General features: G+C 38.3%; 1 protein-coding gene across 1 annotated transcript in view; it reads right to left on the minus strand.

The window, feature by feature from the left end:
* The window catches only part of LOC136881292 (ubiquitin-like protein 7), a 321,168-nt gene that overhangs the window by 35,333 nt on the left and 266,406 nt on the right, over window positions 1-19,429 (minus strand). The window contains exon 7 of the mRNA XM_067154091.2: window positions 17,829-17,980. Within this exon, the coding sequence (XP_067010192.1) occupies window positions 17,829-17,980 (152 nt within the window). The remainder of the gene's footprint in view (window positions 1-17,828; window positions 17,981-19,429) is intronic.

Here is a 19,429-nt window from a genome sequence, read left to right on the forward strand (position 1 = left end):
CCATAATTTAAAATACACTTTGTAGAGTTTGTTCCTAGACACTGAATAAACTAACGAACACAACACACGTCAGCTGAAACAATGGCATGCTGATCTCTGTAGGCATGCTAATGGGTGAGGGAGAGCGATAGAAAGAAAATGCATTACTTTCGCTTCTAATGAAGGAGAAAGGGAGTGATAGATGAGAGTCATGATGTCATGGATGCATTTCACTGGAAGCATGTTTCCATGCGGCCGCAAATTGACAAGTTACGATACCACGAACTCGGATCATTAACCCTATTACTTCAATTTCCTGAAACTGGTATGTAGATCTGTAGAACAGGATAGTGTGTTGGTATTTTTACTTCTTTTTAAAATTAATTTTCTGTGGTTGGCCACAATGGTGCTAAAAACCTGACAGTCAGATCTAAAATGAATCCATGAAAACTGTTTTCTTTACAGGCTATCATGTCAGTATTCTGCAAACTGTCATTTATTACCACATGTACAGTCGCTAAAAAAAAAGAATGAGCACATGATATTGTGCACTAGTTCCTAGCAGGTACATTTTTCTCAGAAACAACTGAAAATATATGTAAATAAAATGTTGGGTGTCCACAGGATTTTATCTACAGTAAAACCTCGTTAAAATGTTCCTGCAGGGGACAACAAAAATGAACGTGTTAAGCAAGAAAACTTACTACTGAACATACGGATAAAAACTATCCAAAAAGAATATGCAAACACTAGATACAATATATTCCGACATGAGGGCATTTTACGTCGTGTATCCGTGGGTACAGTGTAAACTATATCTATTATTTCTAAAGATGAAAGGAAAGTAAAAGGTGTGAAACACACCAAACGTCAAGTATGAAAACAAATGCACAGGGGCCAAGAAAAATATCCAAGTATTACTGCAGATCACACTCTTTCTAAAATAAATGTTAGTAGAAGCCTTTTATTTTGGAGCAGTGAGTTTTTAAAACATTATTTTCTAGTCACACTCTTTGACAGTGAATTGGAGGTTACACTTGGCCATGTGCGATTGGCAGGAATGACCTTGGCTGCCATTTTGAATCGAATAAAACTTCGACTAACTTGAGTGATCGAATCAAAACTCGAAGGTGCGAGTTCAACATTCGCGCTTAAAGATGTAAAAACCAGTCCACTTTCTAGCTTCATTAGTAAGGAATTTCATGACTTTTTCCGTATCCATAACTACGCTATCACAAGACAAATATGCACCATGCTAGTCAATTTCACACAATTATCTTACTAATCCAGATATAGGCTACCGTATCACGCAACAAAACTTCACTGTACCACTTAACACAAAATAAATTTCTAACTTCTGGATGAAATGCAAAATACAAGCACAAATACTGTAGACTAACCGGCAATCCAAACTGAACATTCCTGAGTCTAACGGCTTGCTGCCCGAACGTGCAACTTAAAGTTCAGGAATTTAAGGTCTTTTTTCGCAATCACGCAGTTGTGGCGACGGATCTTACCCGGGTTGGAAATCACATTTGTTTCACAAGGGATGACAAATAACAATTTCAGGACTAGGAAATGGTGGTGATGGTGGTGGTGATTATTGTTTTAAGAGGAAGTACAACTTGGCAACCATCCTCTATGTAACACTAATCAGAGAGAAAAATTGGAAGGGGTCCGACACTTCGAAAGATAAAGGTATCACCCAAAGGAAGACAAGGGCTGCGAAGGGCATGAAAATGAAAGACTCCCTAGCCCTCGCAAACCTAATAGCGTCGGGGTCGGAAAAGAACAAAAGTCGACCAAGGGAGGTCGGATAGGATAGATGAAGGTGACGAGCCTGGCACAAGTAAGTGGAACCTTGTTTTTGTTTTTTCTTTACGTCACACCGACATAGATATGTCTTATGGCGACAATGGGATAGGAAAGGCCTAGGAATGGAAAGGAAGCGGCCGTGATCTTAATTAAGGTACGGCCCCAGCATTTGCCTGGTGTGAAAATGGGAAACCACAGAAAACCATCTTCAGGGCTGCCGATAGTGGGGTTCGAACCCACTATCTCCTGATTACTGGATACTGACCGCACTTAAGTGACTGCAGCTATCGAGTAAGTGGAAGCAATGCCAGGACTCAGCCGAGGGCCCTGTGGTCGCCAACCCACGCTCCAAAGTTCAGAGCCCTTGGGGCCCCTATTAGTCGCCTCTTACGACAGGCAGGGGATACCGTGGGTGTTATTCTACTGCCCCCACTCACAGGGGGACAGGACTAAGAAAAATGTGATTATACTAAGCGGTAATAGCAAACATTCATGACACAATAAGTGAGGTTTTTTATACAGATTTAATACGATGAGAATCAGGACTTCGAACTTACGATGCGCTAAGTGGGAAAACGTGTTAATGAGGAGCGCACTAATGAGGTTTCATGGTACATGGCAGGTGAAATATATATTGGTAATAATTAAAAGTGTCTGATAAAATATTAAATTCGAAGAACATACAATGCAATGCACTCATTCATTTTTTTAGTGACTAAAGTGAAACATCGATTATCCGTTCCCGGAAATTACGTTTTCCCCTATTATTCGTTCAGATTACGTAGTCCCGCTAGCATCCTAATTAAATCACGTTGTAAAAATCCCACATATCTGTTCCTCGAAGAAACTATTTCCCGGATCAACCATCCAGAAATTTCAGTCCCATCAATGCTAAATCATGATAAAGCATTTTTCAAGAAACTGTATCTCACGAAAGGACAGCTATGGCATACCTATGGACCTTGGCATTAACATCCCACCAATGCAATAATTAGAGCAAGTACTGTACTAGAAAAGTGATTGGTGGTGAACTTGCATAAGGGACCATCTTAGCATCGCATTTGGGTGGCCACAACAATTGGAAGGAGACAGAGCGCATTTCAACAGCTCTACTTAAAGACGGAACACGTTTCATCAAATGATTGTACTTGTAAAACATTTACATAATGTCCAGGGTTAGATGTTTATTTAATTTTTTTTTTTATTGTATCGCCATACAGGTTTTCAGCATAACTCTCAGGGCACTGTATAGTCACTACGCTTTCAGGCAGGGATAGAAACGGCTCCTTCTTAATACAAATCTAGTATTTTAATATTATCAAATACAATTATGTTACAGAGATCAGAACAGATGTTTCACATTTCATACATAAAGTAATAGGATTGCCTACTACTGTTTTGGTCCTATTATAAGACTGAGAATTTTACATTTTTGTGTTAAAATGTCTTAAAAACAGCAGTCCTTTTATTTGCGCAATATTGCATTACAAAAGTTTGTATCATTTCCCATTAGTACCGACTTGTGCAGCTCTTGAGCTGAGTTCAAGAATATGTACAACCGTAATTTAAGTTTTGATGATATTTTTTTCTCTTTCCAATTTGATTGTGATTAGTGACTGGCAGAATTTAATATAATGCATTCGAGAACTTTTGATAATCTGTACTTACATTCAAAACCACATTCTCGGGTTCAACATAACCTTTAGAATTCAATGGAGCCTAATTTATGTGAAACAAGATTTCCAGAAACTATCAACAGTACATCAGTGACCAAACAACAATGGAAGATTAAAAAAGAAGGGTTTTTGCCATCATGTTGGGCACTTTTGTATCTAATGGGCTTTATTTTATTAGATTAGAGAATAAAAAACTATGAGGCATATTTTTTAAGTAAGTACTGTTAGGATATAGAAAAAAAAAGTAACGCAATTTTTTTTAAACAATTCTTTTTTTTTTTTTTTGGTAAGCCTTTGCCTTAAACTACTTCTCAACATAAATTCCAGAGATATTAAGGCACTTGTCACATCGTGAAGCCAGCTTCTGAATTCCATCCACATAGTAATCTGCCGCCTGATGTGCCAGCCACTGCCACGCGGTCCTTTTTAGCTTTTTCAAGCACAGGAACAAGTGGTAGTCATTAGACACTAGGTCACGACTATACGGAGGATGATCAAATTGTCTCCAACCAGATGAAGCGATGAGGTCTCGGGTTCGATTAGTCGTGTGAGTTCGCATATTATCATGAAGCAAAAGAATCCACCTCGTGAGCATGACAAGCCATTTGTTTTGGATTGTGTGTGCACAAATTCTGATAATCTAAGCATCCTGACACAATTTCATAAAGAACACTCCTTGACATTTCAGGCAACTCATAACTTAATGATGAAATCTTAAATCATCTGTTTTCTCGAACCTTTGCATCAACATTTTGCACAAAGTCTTCAGTATTGACAATCACATTTATAAAGTTGGATTTCCCACCTAATCAATACTTTTTTATTTTATATTGATGTATTTAATACATTTTACAGTACCGGTTTCAGCCTTTATTATAGACCGTCTTCAGCAGCTGAAGAACCTAACTTTTGGTAAAATAACATACAATGTTAAACACTACTTATTTCTATGTTTAAGACGACTTATTTCCAAGTTTAAATTATACAATGTTGTGATAAAACTTGCATCAAATTGGGGTTTAAATTATATCTAAAAGTTTGTTTTTGAAGGGTCACTGGTATTGTCTTGATGTTGTATTAACACACTCTTAATGAATTGTACATTTCTATGTTAAAACAAGTACATATTTTGCTTATTTAAAAGATGCCAATTTTGGTGAATGAATAAAATGAGTTAAAATCTTTTTATACCTGGGTACTGATCAATATCAGATTGCCTTGTGAGTTAATGTCCAAATATTTTGGAGTAATATGTTGAGAGCATTCTTTCTTGCTTAACTTGTGATCTGTTGGAAACTTGTAATAAGATTGTAACTACTGCAAGCTATCGAAAATATGAAATGAATAAACGGTGAGTGAAATAAGAATAAATACCAAGACTGGGTGCCTATGTAGAGCAATGAGCAACTCCTTCTCCCAAGGCGACGGTCATCAGGCTGACGAAGTTCCAGACTTACTTTATAACCTTACCTGTTTACCCCTGAAATTAGATGTGGGTAGAATGCCAGGTTCATCCTCACTCCACTTTTAAAAAGATTTACTGCAACTTTCATACCATGACTTTACTCCCAAAATAAAAATATATAATAAATACCACAATAATCATCACTTGATGAGACCCACTCCCGATTGCCGTCCACAAAGGCAACTTACAAACAACTACGACCAACATAAATCATTACTTGACGAGACCTACTCGTTTATAATAACTTAGCACACGAGGGCGAAACGCAGGCAACCAAGAATGAGTTAGCTGGAAAATTTATAATGTCCAATAACAGACCATTATATTGGTACCTACTCGTTTGACATTTACAAAGGCAAATATACACACTACTTCCAACAACAAAATCATTACTTGACGAGACCTACTTATTTGTCGTTTACAAAGGCAAATATATACACTACTACCAACAACAAAATCATTACTTGATGAGACCTACTCGTTTGTCGTTTACACAGGCATATATACACACTACCACCAACAACAAAATCATTACTTGATGAGACCTACTCGTTTGTCATTTACACAGGCAAATATGCACACTACTACCACCAACAAAATCATTACTTTCACTAGATATACATTTCTTAACATACCTCCAGGTAAGAGTCCCACTACACTCACTAATGTTACAGAACAGAAATCATATTCTGGTAAAGAAAAGTACAAGAAATTATTATGTTAATAAAAACCACCTTTCCAATACTCAATGTCCTTTATATTTAGGATAAAACCATTTAATTACAAGTAGGACATGTTTCGCTCAATCATAGTGAGCATCATCAGCTATAGATAACATAAACCATGATGGGTCAGGGCCCTGATCCTGCTATATATAACAAAAGAATGTCTAATATACATTGATAAAATATGAATTTTAACAATTTAAAAATAATCAATAAGATTATATTATGTCTATTAAAACAAATTGATCATTAAAATTGCTTAAAATGTAAAATGGAATAAATGACTTAAAATGTTATTATAGTATGTAGTGATTAGATGTTCGTATAAATCGTTGACCATTATATCTTCGCTCAATTGCATTAGACTGTTTATGGTAAAAACAGTTATTCACATAAGGGTGAGCTCTTGTAATAAACTATGATGTTGTTTTAAAAAAAAATAAAGATGAGAAATACTAAAATCGCATATAATGGTTGAAAAACAAACTTCACTGATGAAAAAACGTCGTCTGGATCGGCGTAAATTAACCTTTATGGGACTTCCTCGCGTTGTGTTTCAAATATTATTTTGTGTAGTAATGTGTTAATATTGGTCTCCTAATGGAGAACTACTGATCTCGTAGGCGAAATTTAAATCAGGTGTATCCTGTAAAAGAATAAAAAGGGGAGAATAGTATGTGTGTCAGCTGTTGGAATTTAAAGGCTGTACCACTGTAAGGAAATAATAACAGAAAGCGTTTACCCATGTGTGATTGATGGGAGATTAGTCCTTTGGTTGTTTACTGAGGTTTAATGGTCACTGACTTGCTGCTACGTGTGTTGTACGAATGCGGTCATGGAGGCGGGGAAGGTAGCGGGAAGGGGAAGGGAGACGAGGCGTTACGCGAGTTGTCGGCCAATGGAGGGGATGCAGTGCTAGGAGGCATTGTAGGAGTGGCTACTGTTGCTGTTGTTACTACAGGAGGATTGAAAGCATGTTTATAATGGAAAATCTTCATGAAATTATTAGCATTAATTCCAAATTTAGCAATTAGATTGGGGATTTGCTCAATTATGGGGCCGTTAATGTCCGAGACGTCATTTAAATGACTATTTTTATTAAAGTACTGGTCCAAGGAAACGTAAGCATTTTCATACCCGGTCATTATACTGCTTTTATCCTACGTATTTGAGTATTTGCATATCTTGATCGATAGTACTGAAATTATGCCTTGTGTCCCTCATATGAATACTCATGGCAGAATGCTTTTTGTGTTTCAAGGCATTATAATGTTCTAAATATCTTATTCTAAAGCTGCGGCCAGTTTGCCCTATATAAGAAAAATTGCACTGTGTGCATCTGAGTCTATATATTCCCGAGTTTGAGAATCTGTCGTAAATTGTATTGACGGAGTTGGAATTGAAAAAAATATTTCGGTTGGTGTTACGGGTTCGGTATGCTATGTTAACATTGTGCTTTTTTAATGGTTTAGTGATATTGTAAATAGCTGGGTTGGTGAATGTAAAAATAGCGAAATTTCTTTTTCTGTTTTTTTTTTCGGGAACTAATGTAGTTGTACTCTTTAATTTAATTTTACCTATGATTCTGGTGATCATATCAGGTTTAAAACCATTCATCATGGCTAGTTCTTTGATGAAACGTAGTTCTTTTTCTCGATTAGCATTAGAAAGAGGAATGTTCATGGCCCTATGAATCAAGCTGTAAAATGTAGCCTGCTTATGGGAGTGAGGGTGCAAGGATTCGCTTTTTATTGTTATAGGAGCGACAGATGGTTTCCTGCAAATTTGGTAAGTGAACTTATCTTTATCTGTAGTCAAAGTTAAGTCTAAAAAGTTTAAAGAGTTGTTGACCTCGTCCTCTTTAGTACGTTGTCACTATTATTCAATTGTTTATCTATGATTGCGAACGTATCATCTACAAATCTTAGCCAGAGATTTACGCCGTTAATTTTATTAATTATTAATTTGGTTTCCATATCATCCATAAAGATATTGGCAAGAATGCCGGAAACTGGGTCGCCCATTGCTAATCCTTTTTGATGATATATTTTATTATTGAATGTGAAATAGTTATTGTTAAGTACAAATTTCAATAAATTAACAAAATTGTCTATTTCGTATCTGCTTAGATTGTTATGTTTCATAAGGTTAGATTTTACAATGTTAACTGTGTCATTTACGGGTATGTTCGAATACATGTTAGTGATATCATATGATACCATAACATGATTATATGTCAGCTTGAATGTGGACAATTTGTTGCAGAAGTCGACAGAATTCTTTATGTAGGCTTTATTATTGAATTTATAATGCTTGTATAGGAAACGATGCAAAAATTTTGAAACATTATATGTGGGACTATTTCTACAATTTATAATCCCTTATTTATGTATTTTTGGTAGAGCTCTGGCTGTGGGTAACTTAGGGTTCATTATGGTAAGTTTCTGTTGTTCGTATTCTTGTAAAAGAAAAGAATACTTTTTTAACAGGTTCTTAAGATCTCGTTGAATTTTTAATGTGCGGTCTTTTTCCACTATATTATAGGTTTCAGCGGAAAAGAAATCTTCGGTTTTGCTAATGTATTCTTCTTTATTCATTAGTACTGTTGTGGGACCTTTGTCCGCTTTTGTGACTATGATATTGTTATTTTTGACTTTACTCTTGATTCCAGTTATCTGTTTGTTAAAGTTTGATATTGACTTGGATTCCAATTTTTTAACTAAAGAGGGGAGGTTCTTCTTTACTTCATATTTCACGTCATTTCGATGTTCGATAGGGAGTTTTAAAATACTAGATTCAGCCTCGGCAATACTGGTAATGAGGTCAGACTTATCGGGGTTAGGCCAGTTAAATTTCATGCCTTTATTCAGGAGGTGTATTTCGCTGCTAGAGAACGTGGTATTAGATAGATTCACAGTGGAGGGAATGTTGTTTAACTTGGGTGTATGTCAATTATTCATTCTGTGAGCGTTGACGGACGTTATTTTTGAATCCTTGAGAAATTTTAAGTTTTTTCTCCAAAACTAATTGGTTATTGCTCATTGCAGCTGACACTTTCTCATTAAACCATTAAAAAAAGCACAATGTTAACATAGCATACCGAACCCGTAACACCAACCGAAATATTTTTTTCAATTCCAACTCCGTCAATACAATTTATGACAGATTCTCAAACTCGGGAATATATAGACTCAGATGCACACAGTGCAATTTTTCTTATATAGGGCAAACTGGCCGCAGCTTTAGAATAAGATATTTAGAACATTATAATGCCTTGAAACACAAAAAGCATTCTGCCATGAGTATTCATATGAGGGACACAAGGCATAATTTCAGTACTATCGATCAAGATATGCAAATACTCAAATACGTAGATAAAAGCAGTTTAATGACCGGGTATGAAAATGCTTACGTTTCCTTGGACCAGTACTTTAATAAAAATAGTAATTTAAATGACGTCTCGGATATTAACGGCCCCATAATTGAGCAAATCCCCAATCTAATTGCTAAATTTGGAATTAATGCTAATAATTTCATGAAGATTTTCCATTATAAACATGCTTTCAATCCTCCTGTAGTAACAACAGCAACAGTAGCCACTCCTACAACGCCTCCTAGCACTGCATCCCCTCCATTGGCCGACAACTCGCGTAACGCCTTGCCTCCCTTCCCCTTCCCGCTACCTTCCCCGCCTCCATGACCACATTCGTACAACACACGTAGCAGCAAGTCAGTGACCATTAAACCTCAGTAAACAACCAAAGGACTAATCTCCCATCAATCACACATGGGTAAGCGCTTTCTGTTATTATTTCCTTACAGTGGTACAGCCTTTAAATTCCAACAGCTGACACACATACTATTCTCCCCTTTTTATTCTTTTACAGGATACACCTGATTTAAATTTCGCCTACGAGATCAGTAGTTCTCCATTAGGAGACCAATATTAACACATTACTACACAAAATAATGTTTGAAACACAACGCGAGGAAGTCGCATAAAGGTTAATTTACGCCGATCCAGACGACGTTTTATCATCAGTGAAGTTTGTTTTTCAACCATTATATGCGATTTTAGTATTCCTCATCTTAATTTTTTTTAAAACAACATCATAGTTTATTACAAGAGCTCACCCTTATGTGAATAACTGTTTTTACCATAAACAGTCTAATGCAACTGAGCGAAGATATAATGGTCAACGATTTATACGAACATCTAATCACTACATACTATAATAACATTTTAAGTCATTCATTCCATTTTACATTTTAAGCAATTTTAATGATCAATTTGTTTTAATAGAAATAATATAATCTTATTGATTATTTTTAAATTGTTAAAATTCATATTTTATCAATGTATATTAGACATTCTTTTGTTATATATAGCAGGATCAGGGCCCTGACCCACCATGGTTTATATCTACAGCTGATGATGCTCACTATGATTGAGCGAAACATGTCCTACTTGTAATTAAATGGTTTTATCCTAAATATAAAGGACATTGAGTATTGGAAAGGTGGTTTCTATTAACATAATAATTTCTTAGTCTGAAATCCAATACGGTTGTAAAATGAGGTTTATAACTTGTAAAGAAAAGTACGATGACTTTCTCTACATACGGATGCAACCTTCTTTACGAAGAGCATCCCTAACCTTATTTACAAACTTCATCGGCGTCTTGCGTCCTTCCCGACTGCCGCACAGGTTAGTGTGACGCCTCACGTTTCTCCAACTGAAACTGCATACGGTACTCGGCTGACGATTTCCTTTACCAAGAAATGGCTCTGTGCACAAGCACACATCCATTACCGAATGTAGATTCAGTACGCATCACCACATCCACTGTACATTATCTCGTAGAAGAATTTTAGTCTAATTAGAGTTGGAATTACAAATAAACACTTAGTAGCGTCTTTTACATAACAGCCACCAGAAACTCGTAGCATCGGCGATATTTAGCGTGCTCACTCCGTAGGTAAAATATACTTGAGAATAATAGAGCATCGCCTAGGAATCTGCGCAAAGTAGCTCCCGTGCGCCGGTCCGAGTGAGAAACACACAGAATCAAGAACACAAACACAACCAGAAACAGAATCAGCGTCAGAATGAATTGCTGCACACGCGTACATACTTATATAGCAGGGCTCGCCACAACGAGGCTCGCGAGCCGCATGCGGCTCTTGAGTCAGTCTTGTGCGGCTCTTGACACCAACCTTAGAGTTAAATTAAATGATATAATTAATGGAATCTAACGACATCTCGCGGCTGGCGGCAGTCAGTAGCAGTGATGTGCGACTTAACGAGATTAGTGTTGTAGGTCAGTGGTAAGACATGGGAGGTGAAGATAGTTCCGGCGCCTTCCATTTGATAGTGCTTTGAGCGGGAGAGTGTGTCAGTGAGCCAGTGTCTTGAGGTGAAGCAGTCGCGTTCACGTATAGGCAGTCGTGTGCTGTGCTGAAGAAATCAATGGCAGATTTAATGATTTGAGATCATTCCTGGAAAATCCTTTTTCTGTTGATGTTGTAAGCGATGGCAGTCCTGTTTCATCACCAATAACAAAGGATACAGCAGCTGTAGAGTTGGAGCTACAAGAACTGCAAGAGGACGAAGGATTAAAAGGACTCAAACGAAGTGGCATTTCTACCATAGAATTTTGGAAGAATGTTCCAGAAGAAAAATACGCACTAACAAAGCAGTGTGCCAATAGACTAATCTCAATCTTTGGGACTACTTATGTGTGTGAATCACTGTACTCAACGATTAAATTCATTAAATCTACATATCGATCTGAACGAACTCATGAACATTTAAGTGTAATTGTGCAAACTGCGCTTACCAATTATCAGCCAGATTTCAAAAAACTAACAGCAAAAATGAACACTCAGAAAAAGCAATTCTCAAAAGTAAAATTTCATTCCTTGATGTGTACCTGAAAAATAATGTTCTGTGTAGAGTAGAAAATAAATGTTCCTTCATTTGTTATCAAATGAAAAACATGTCTTCATTTTATAAACCATTTTCTAAACATGCTCCCAATTTTTTGTTTCCTAAATTTGCGGCTCACAGAAGTGACGTTAGTGGCCACCCCTGTTATATAGGCTTGCTGCACGTGGTTATAGCGTCCTGAAAAAGTTTTACTAGTAGCAACGCTCTCACAGGCACTTCTTCACGCGTCACTCAGTCAACCCAACCTCGCATAAAACAAAGCCCTCGTATGACTTCAACCGTCCTTCCCGATATAGTTGCTGTTTTCCCGGTTGCACAATCCTTACGGCTAGGCCATATTTACAGACTCTTACCCAAATGGAAATTTTTACAAAATATAATGATGCACATATGCAACGACATTTTTCATATAATATTACGTTTTTACATTCTAAATAAACAAAATTACATGATTTTCATTACTTTAACATTACAAATTATTTTACGAAATTTCTTGACCTAAAATTTCGGGATCGTACTTTTGTACGGTTACAAGATGTATAGGAATATCTAACAAGAAAGGAAAAAAAAAAAAAAATTCTGTTAGAGAATGTCTATAATATGTATTGTGAGCGTAAGTGTATTTTGACTTTCTCTCTTGTTGTCTCCAGCCAATCGCTTATGTGTTTGTGGGGATTGTGTAGTGTACTGCTTCTTGTGCGACGAGGGCTGGCCTTTGCTCAATATCTTCAAGAAATTCCATATCAATATGGATCAATTTGCCAATCCAAACTTTAATCTCAACGAGATAATGGGATAAAAACATTCTTTTTCAATGCCGCCATTCCTTCTTTAAAAAATATTTATTTAGAGAAAGTTAACAAACAGAAACAAAAACATGCAACCAAGAATCCACAGGACACACCCTCTCCTACCCTAACCCCCTCCCCAAGCCTACCCCTCTGCTCCACCTCCTTTCCCCTCCACTGTCACAAATGCCAGCCCTCGCCGCACAAGAAGCAGTACATGAAACGCTCCCGACAAACACGTAAGCGATCAGCTGGAGACAAGAGAATAAGTCAAAATACACTTATGCTCAAAATTCATATTACAGACATTCTCTAACAGAAAAAAATCTTTTTCTTTCTTTCATTTTAGATATTCCGATACATCTTGTTACAAGTTTCCAACAGATCACAAGTTAAGCAAGAAGGAATGCTCTCACCATATTACTCCAAAACTTGGACATTAACTCACAAGACAATCTGATGTCAATCAGTACCCAGCTATAGGAAATTTTAACTGATTTTATTCATGTCACCAAAATGGTCATCTTCTAAACATGCAAAATATGTACTTGTCTGAACATAGAAATGTACACTTCATTAAGAGTGTGTTAATAGAACATAACACTTCACAAACTTTTAGATATAATTTAAACTCCAATTTGACCTAAGTTTTATCACACTGTATGTTATTTTATTAAAATTAAGGTTCTTTAGCAGCTGAAGATGGCCTATAACAAAGGCCAAAACTGGTACAGTAAAATGTATTAAATACATCAATACAGATATAAAATGTATTAAATACATCAATACAGATAAATAGATAGATAGATAGATAGATAGATAGATAGATAGATAGATAGATAAGGAAAGGGTGAGCCCTACCTTCGCAGGGCTCCACACGTAGGTCTGTGAAGACGCTTTGTATCCCATAAACGGGTTTGCCTAGTCCAGCCCTAGTGCTCCTATAAAGGATACCAGTGTCTGGAAGTTGGCATTCCTGATGTCTTCCAGGCTCACAAAATGTGAGCCAAGATATCGATGTCTAGTGCTTGCAAGAGCCTCACACTGACATAACACATGCACGGTCTCTTCCTCCCTACTGCATCTTCTACACATCAGATCCTGACTGATTTTCATGATGTGTAGGTGTCTCTGTAAGGTATTGTGGCCTGTCAACAGTCCAACTACCATTCGTATTCTGGTCCTATTCAAATTTATCAGGACCTTTTTATAACTTTGGCTAGGCCCTTTGATAAGTTCAAGTGCCTGCCTTGCTGTGGTTAGCCTCTTCCAATGTCTAAGTGAGACTGGTTTGTCCACTGGGATATTACCATTTTCACACTTTGAAGTGACACTCCTAAGAAGGGCTCTGGTGTCCTATGAAAGGACCTTTTGAGCCTTGTTTCGCTAGTTTGTCAGCTTCTTCATTTCCACTGATTCCTGTGTGCCCAGGGACCCATAATAGGGTAACTGGGCTAAGTTCACACAGCTTATCTCATATCCTTTGGCACTCCCATACCATTATTGATGTTGTTCTAACTGCGCATCGTGCTCTTAATGCTGCCTGGCTGTCGCTGCAAATGGTGACGCACCTTCTACGTCCAGGCATGTTCCATACATGTACAGCACAGGCCAGTATTGCATATACTTCAGCCTGGAAAACAGTAGCATATTTACCCATGGGAAGGGAGAACCTTGTCTTAGGCCCCCTGACCCCGGCGCCTGTGCCCGTTTCTGTCCACGAGCCATCTGTGTACCATGTACAGCCCCCAGACTTAAGATGGGCCCCAGCATCCGCGGCCCACTCCTCCCTTGTGGGTATCACCACTGTGAACTTATAATTCAGATTAAAACTAGGCTTCATCAGGTCCCCGATCATCATTGTCGCAGGGCAGGTCCCTTGTAAGAATAGAAGCATGACCTCTATTCGGATTCTTGAAAGACCATCCTCCGAGTGACCAGAGGCGGTAAGCACTCATTCCCGTTACTTCCTTAACATATAAATGTAAGGGGGGAAGACATAGGATGGCCTCCATTGCACATAATGGTGTAGTATCCAGTGCCCCTGTCATTCCTAGACACGCAAGTCTTTGGACACTGTTTAACTTGGTGGTCGCAGTTTTACTCTCAGAACCTGGCCACCAGACTAAAGATGCGAAGGTGATTGTGGGCCGTACAATAGAAATATAAAGCCACTGGACCACCCTTGGTCCTAGGTCCCAAGTCTTTCCGACGGCCCTATGACAGGCCCACATAATCTTGCGAGCCTTATCCACCTTATGGTCTATATGTTTCTTCCAACTCAGTCTTATCTCGAGGATTACCCCTAGGTACTTAACTGAGGTTGTCTTAACTAATTTTTTCCCAAATAGGAAAGGCTCCGACAGTCTGTCTAGCCTCCTCCTCCACCTGGTAAATACCATGAGCTCCATCTTGTCGGGATTAACCGACAAGTACGTGTCGTGGCACCATCTTTCCACCCTGCAGAGGGAGCTTTGTACGAGTACATCAATATAAAATAAATATTGATTAGGTGGGAAATCTAGCTTTATAATTGTGATCGCTGGAACCATCAATACGGGGCTAATGAAGGTAATAACTATGATTCAGTATTGACAGACGATCGCCCACTATGCTTCTGGTTGTGGATATTAGTACGGCCTTCTTTAAATGCTCTAACCCATTTTCTTACCATTCCTTTGCTCATAGTGTATTCTTCATACATTTAATTAGTCTGCCGATGAATTTCAATAGCTTTCATGTCTTTTCCATTTAAAAATCGAATCATAGCACGTACTTAACACTCGGTGGGACCATTTATTGTCAGAGGCATTTTCAATATGTATAAACAAACGTAAATACGGGCGAATGCTTCCGTACTGGCATTTGTGGCTAGCCTACACAGATGTACGTACTGAGCGTGCATGCTTTGAACGATAATCAAAGCGCTGCAGCGGCCATATTTAAAAACAGTACTTACTTTAAAAACAGGCTTCGTACTTGTGGTAGATTGTTGTTTGGCTTGGCGTTATTAGATATTGGCTGATCAAAGTTCCTGAACTGTCAAAAAGTTTTCATGGGAAACTGACGAATGTAAAGTATAGAGATTTTTAACTCACATACCGGTAATTAATGTTTGAAGTCGGCCCTGCGGTCTAAGTTACCTGCCTCTCACCGAGGGGGCCCAGGTTCAATTTCTGGCCAGGTCAGACATGTTTACCTGGATATGAGGGCTGGTTCCAGGTCCACTCATCCTAGGTGATTGCCTTGAATTGAGGAGTTGTCTAATGGTGAGATGGCGACCCCTGGTCTAGAGAGTGAATACTTTGCCTGGTATACTAATCAATGAGATACCTCGATAGTTGTTGCAATCCTTCCTGTTTCCTTGCTTATAGATAGGTGCAATTACTGTTTTTGTCCAATCTGAAGGTACCTTACCAACACTCCACGCTAATTTTACTACTCTATGAAGCCATTTCATCCCTGCCTTCCCACTATACTTCACCATTTCAGGTCTAATTTCATCTATTCCTGCTGCCTTATGACAATGGAGTTTATTTACTATCCTTTCCACTTCCTCTTGCATAATTTCAACAACATCATTTTCCTCCTCCCCATGAGCTTGACTGTTTGCAACACCACCAGGATGATTTCCTTTTACATTGAGAAGATGTTCAAAATATTCCCTCCACCTCTCCAGTGATTCCCTGAGATCTATTATGAGGTCACCAGAATTACTCATAACACTGTTCATTTCCTTTTTCCCTCCCTTCCTAAGATTCTTTATTACTGTCCAGAAAGGTTTCCCTGCTGCTTGACCTAGTATTTCCAGGTTATTACCAAAATCTTCCCATGACTTCTTTTTGAATTCAACAACTATTTGTTTCGCTCTGTTTCTTTCATCTACATACCAATCCCTGTCTGCCTCGGCCCTTGTTTGGAGCCATTTCTGATAAGCCTTCTTTTTACGTTTACAAGCTGCTCTCACTTCATCATTCCACCAAGATGTTCGCCTTTTCCCATCTTTTCACACAGTTGTTCCTAGGCATTCCCTTGCTGTTTCTGCTACAGCATCCATCTATGCCACCCATTCACTTTCTATATCCTGAACCTGCTTACTGTCTACTGTTCAAAACTTCTCACTAATCATATCCATGTACTTCTGTCTAATTTCCTCGTCCTGGAGATTTTCTACCCTTATTCGTTTGCAGACATTTGACTTTCTCTACCCTACGCCTAGAGATACTTAGTTCACTACAGATCAGATAGTGGTCTGTATCATTGAAAAATCCGCGAAAAACTCGTACATTCCTAACAGATTTCCTGAATTCAAAGTCCGTTAAGATATAGTCTATTATGGATCTGGTACCCCTGGCCTCCCATGTGTAGCGGTGAATAGCCTTATGCTTGAAGAATGTATTCGTAACAGCTAAACCCATACTAACACAGAAGTCCAGCAAATGCTTCCCATTCCCATTAGCTTCCATATCTTCCCCACATTTACCAATCGTATCCTTCAGTTATATTCCCAACTCTCGCATTGAAATCGCCCATTAGCACTATTCTATCCTTGCTGTTTACCCTGACCATGATGTCACTCAATGCTTCATAAAACTTGTCAACTTCATTCTCATCTGCACCCTTGCATGGTGAATACACGGACACAATTCTTGTCCTAATTCCTCCAACTGACAAATCTACCCACATCATTCGCTCATTTACGTGCCTAACAGAAATTATGTTGCGTGCAATGGTATTCCTGATAAAGAGCCCTACCCCAGACTCTGCCCTTCCCTTTCTAACACCCGTCAAGTACACTCTATAATCTCCTATCTCTTCCTCGTTATCTCCCCTTACCCGAATATCACTTACTCCTAGCACATCCAGATGCATCCTCTTTGCTGACTCAGCCAGTTCTACCTTCTTTCTTCCATAAGCCCCATTAATATTGATAGCTCCCCATCGAATTCCATTTCGTTCGCTAAGTTGTTTCCAAGGAGTCCCTCGCCTGTCAAATGGGAGTGGGACTCCATTGCTCCCATAGGTCCGAGGCTTGCTTAAAGTGTTCTGAGCTCGGTAAATTCATGAAGCAGGATGCTGCCCTACTTTCACATAGTCCAAGTGAGGATCTCTCCTCTAACGGGTTATGGACCACCGGTGAATTGTATAGTCCTAGCCGCCTGAGCACAAGGAGGGCCACGACTCAGAATATGTCCGAGATGCCCACTCCCATTCCATAGCAACTAGTATCCCGACTCTCAGGACCACTTACTAGGCCACTCAGCCGTTGCCCATGGTTCACGAACTAGGACGTGACTACAGTAACCCACAAACATGAACCACAACTGTACATATCATAGGAAATAAATTCTTTCTTCTCACAACACTAAATTTAATTTCTTTATGACTTATGGCTATAAAATTATAAAACTATAAAAGGTGTGATCTTACAGCAGGAGTTTCACTGCCTGTTCCTGGCACCACTGTGGCAATGGCTTGCTGCATGGCTTGGCTGAACATCTCTGAGGTAATTAGTCCAGTATTGCTGCCAGATGCACCTGCTAGGTTTGAACTAGATGCCCTGGGAGATGCGGGGAATAATCCTGAACAGAAAGCACGCCCGTAAGTGACAAGTAATATTCAGTTTTAGAACAATGACAGTAAAAACCATTTAAAAATTCTCCTAGGAAATACATTTTATAAATGAAGTAATATCTAGTTAATATTTTAAGAATTCAGAACTATGGATTTTCAGGAGAGTTTTGAACCATTACAAAGTGCAGTGTGCATCAAAGATATCGGACAGATGCGTAAGACAGAAAAGGAAAAAAAGAAAAGCACAACATTACATGGGATAGAATCAAGAACCTCTTCCATTATGCTTCTCAAATATGCTGCATGTCAATAACCCACATCTACAGGGCAGAATAGCATATCGCATGAGATGAGCAGTCAAAGCAATTCTCCAAAAACCGAGCGAGTTGGCTGTGCGCTTAGGGGCACACAGCTGTAAGCTTGCATTTGGGAGATAGTGGGTTCAATCCCCACTGTCGGCAGCCCTGAAGATGGTTTTCCATGGTTTCCCAGTAAACAAATGCCGGGGCTGTTACTTAATTAAGGCTAAGGCCGCTTCCTTCTCACTTCTAGCACTTTCCTAACCCATCGTTGCCATAAGACGCATCTGTATTGGTGCAACGTAAAGCCAATGGTAAAATTTCTCCAAACTGTACCTACTGGCTGGTACGTATTGAACAAACACTACAGAACCAAAAATTAAATTAGTAGAAAATATCAGAACTGTCACTGTAGTACTTTCGTAAAATGAGCTCAGGAAATTGAAGATATTAAAAAAAGAGAAACTACTCAGTTACACACATATGATAAGGATAATTTTAAACACAAAAATCTATGATGAGAGGAAATGTACACATTTTGCGGCTGCATAAGATTATAAAGAAGTTTTTCAAGGAACCACTAAAAGAAAAAAAAGTATCTTAAGCAGGAAACTTCTTAAAAGGGGTAATGCCTGAAAACTTAATACCCTGAAATGCATGTGAAACACATACACAGCAATTTCCTCGTTTGTGGGTTATACTAAAATAGGTTGGCTGCTAAAAGAAGGGCCACAATATTTAAATTTGATTACCATGACGTGTATTTTTAGAGATGAAGTAAAATAACTGAACATACTTTATTAATCTTTTTAACAACACGCGCATGCGTAACAGTCTTCAGACATAGTGGTAATGATAAAGGACGGCAAGGGGGGGAGAGATTATAAACAATACTAATGCAAGTCAAATACAGTAGAACCTCGATGCATCGTTCTCGTAACTGTCGTTTTCCCATATTCATAGTTGAATTTATTCAGTCCCAAAAATGTTCCATATAAACCAACATTAAATTTTCCCGCATCTGTCGTTTCTTGAACTATCGTTTTATCACATCGATCGTCGAAAAATTATTTTTTCTTGGTCACAATTTTCTCGCATTGATTGATCGTAAGAAACATAAGAAACAAAAGTTTTTTGAATTTCGATGGACTGCTTAAT

Source organism: Anabrus simplex, chromosome 1 (genome assembly GCF_040414725.1).
Source record: "Anabrus simplex isolate iqAnaSimp1 chromosome 1, ASM4041472v1, whole genome shotgun sequence".
Taxonomy (NCBI): domain Eukaryota; kingdom Metazoa; phylum Arthropoda; class Insecta; order Orthoptera; family Tettigoniidae; genus Anabrus; species Anabrus simplex.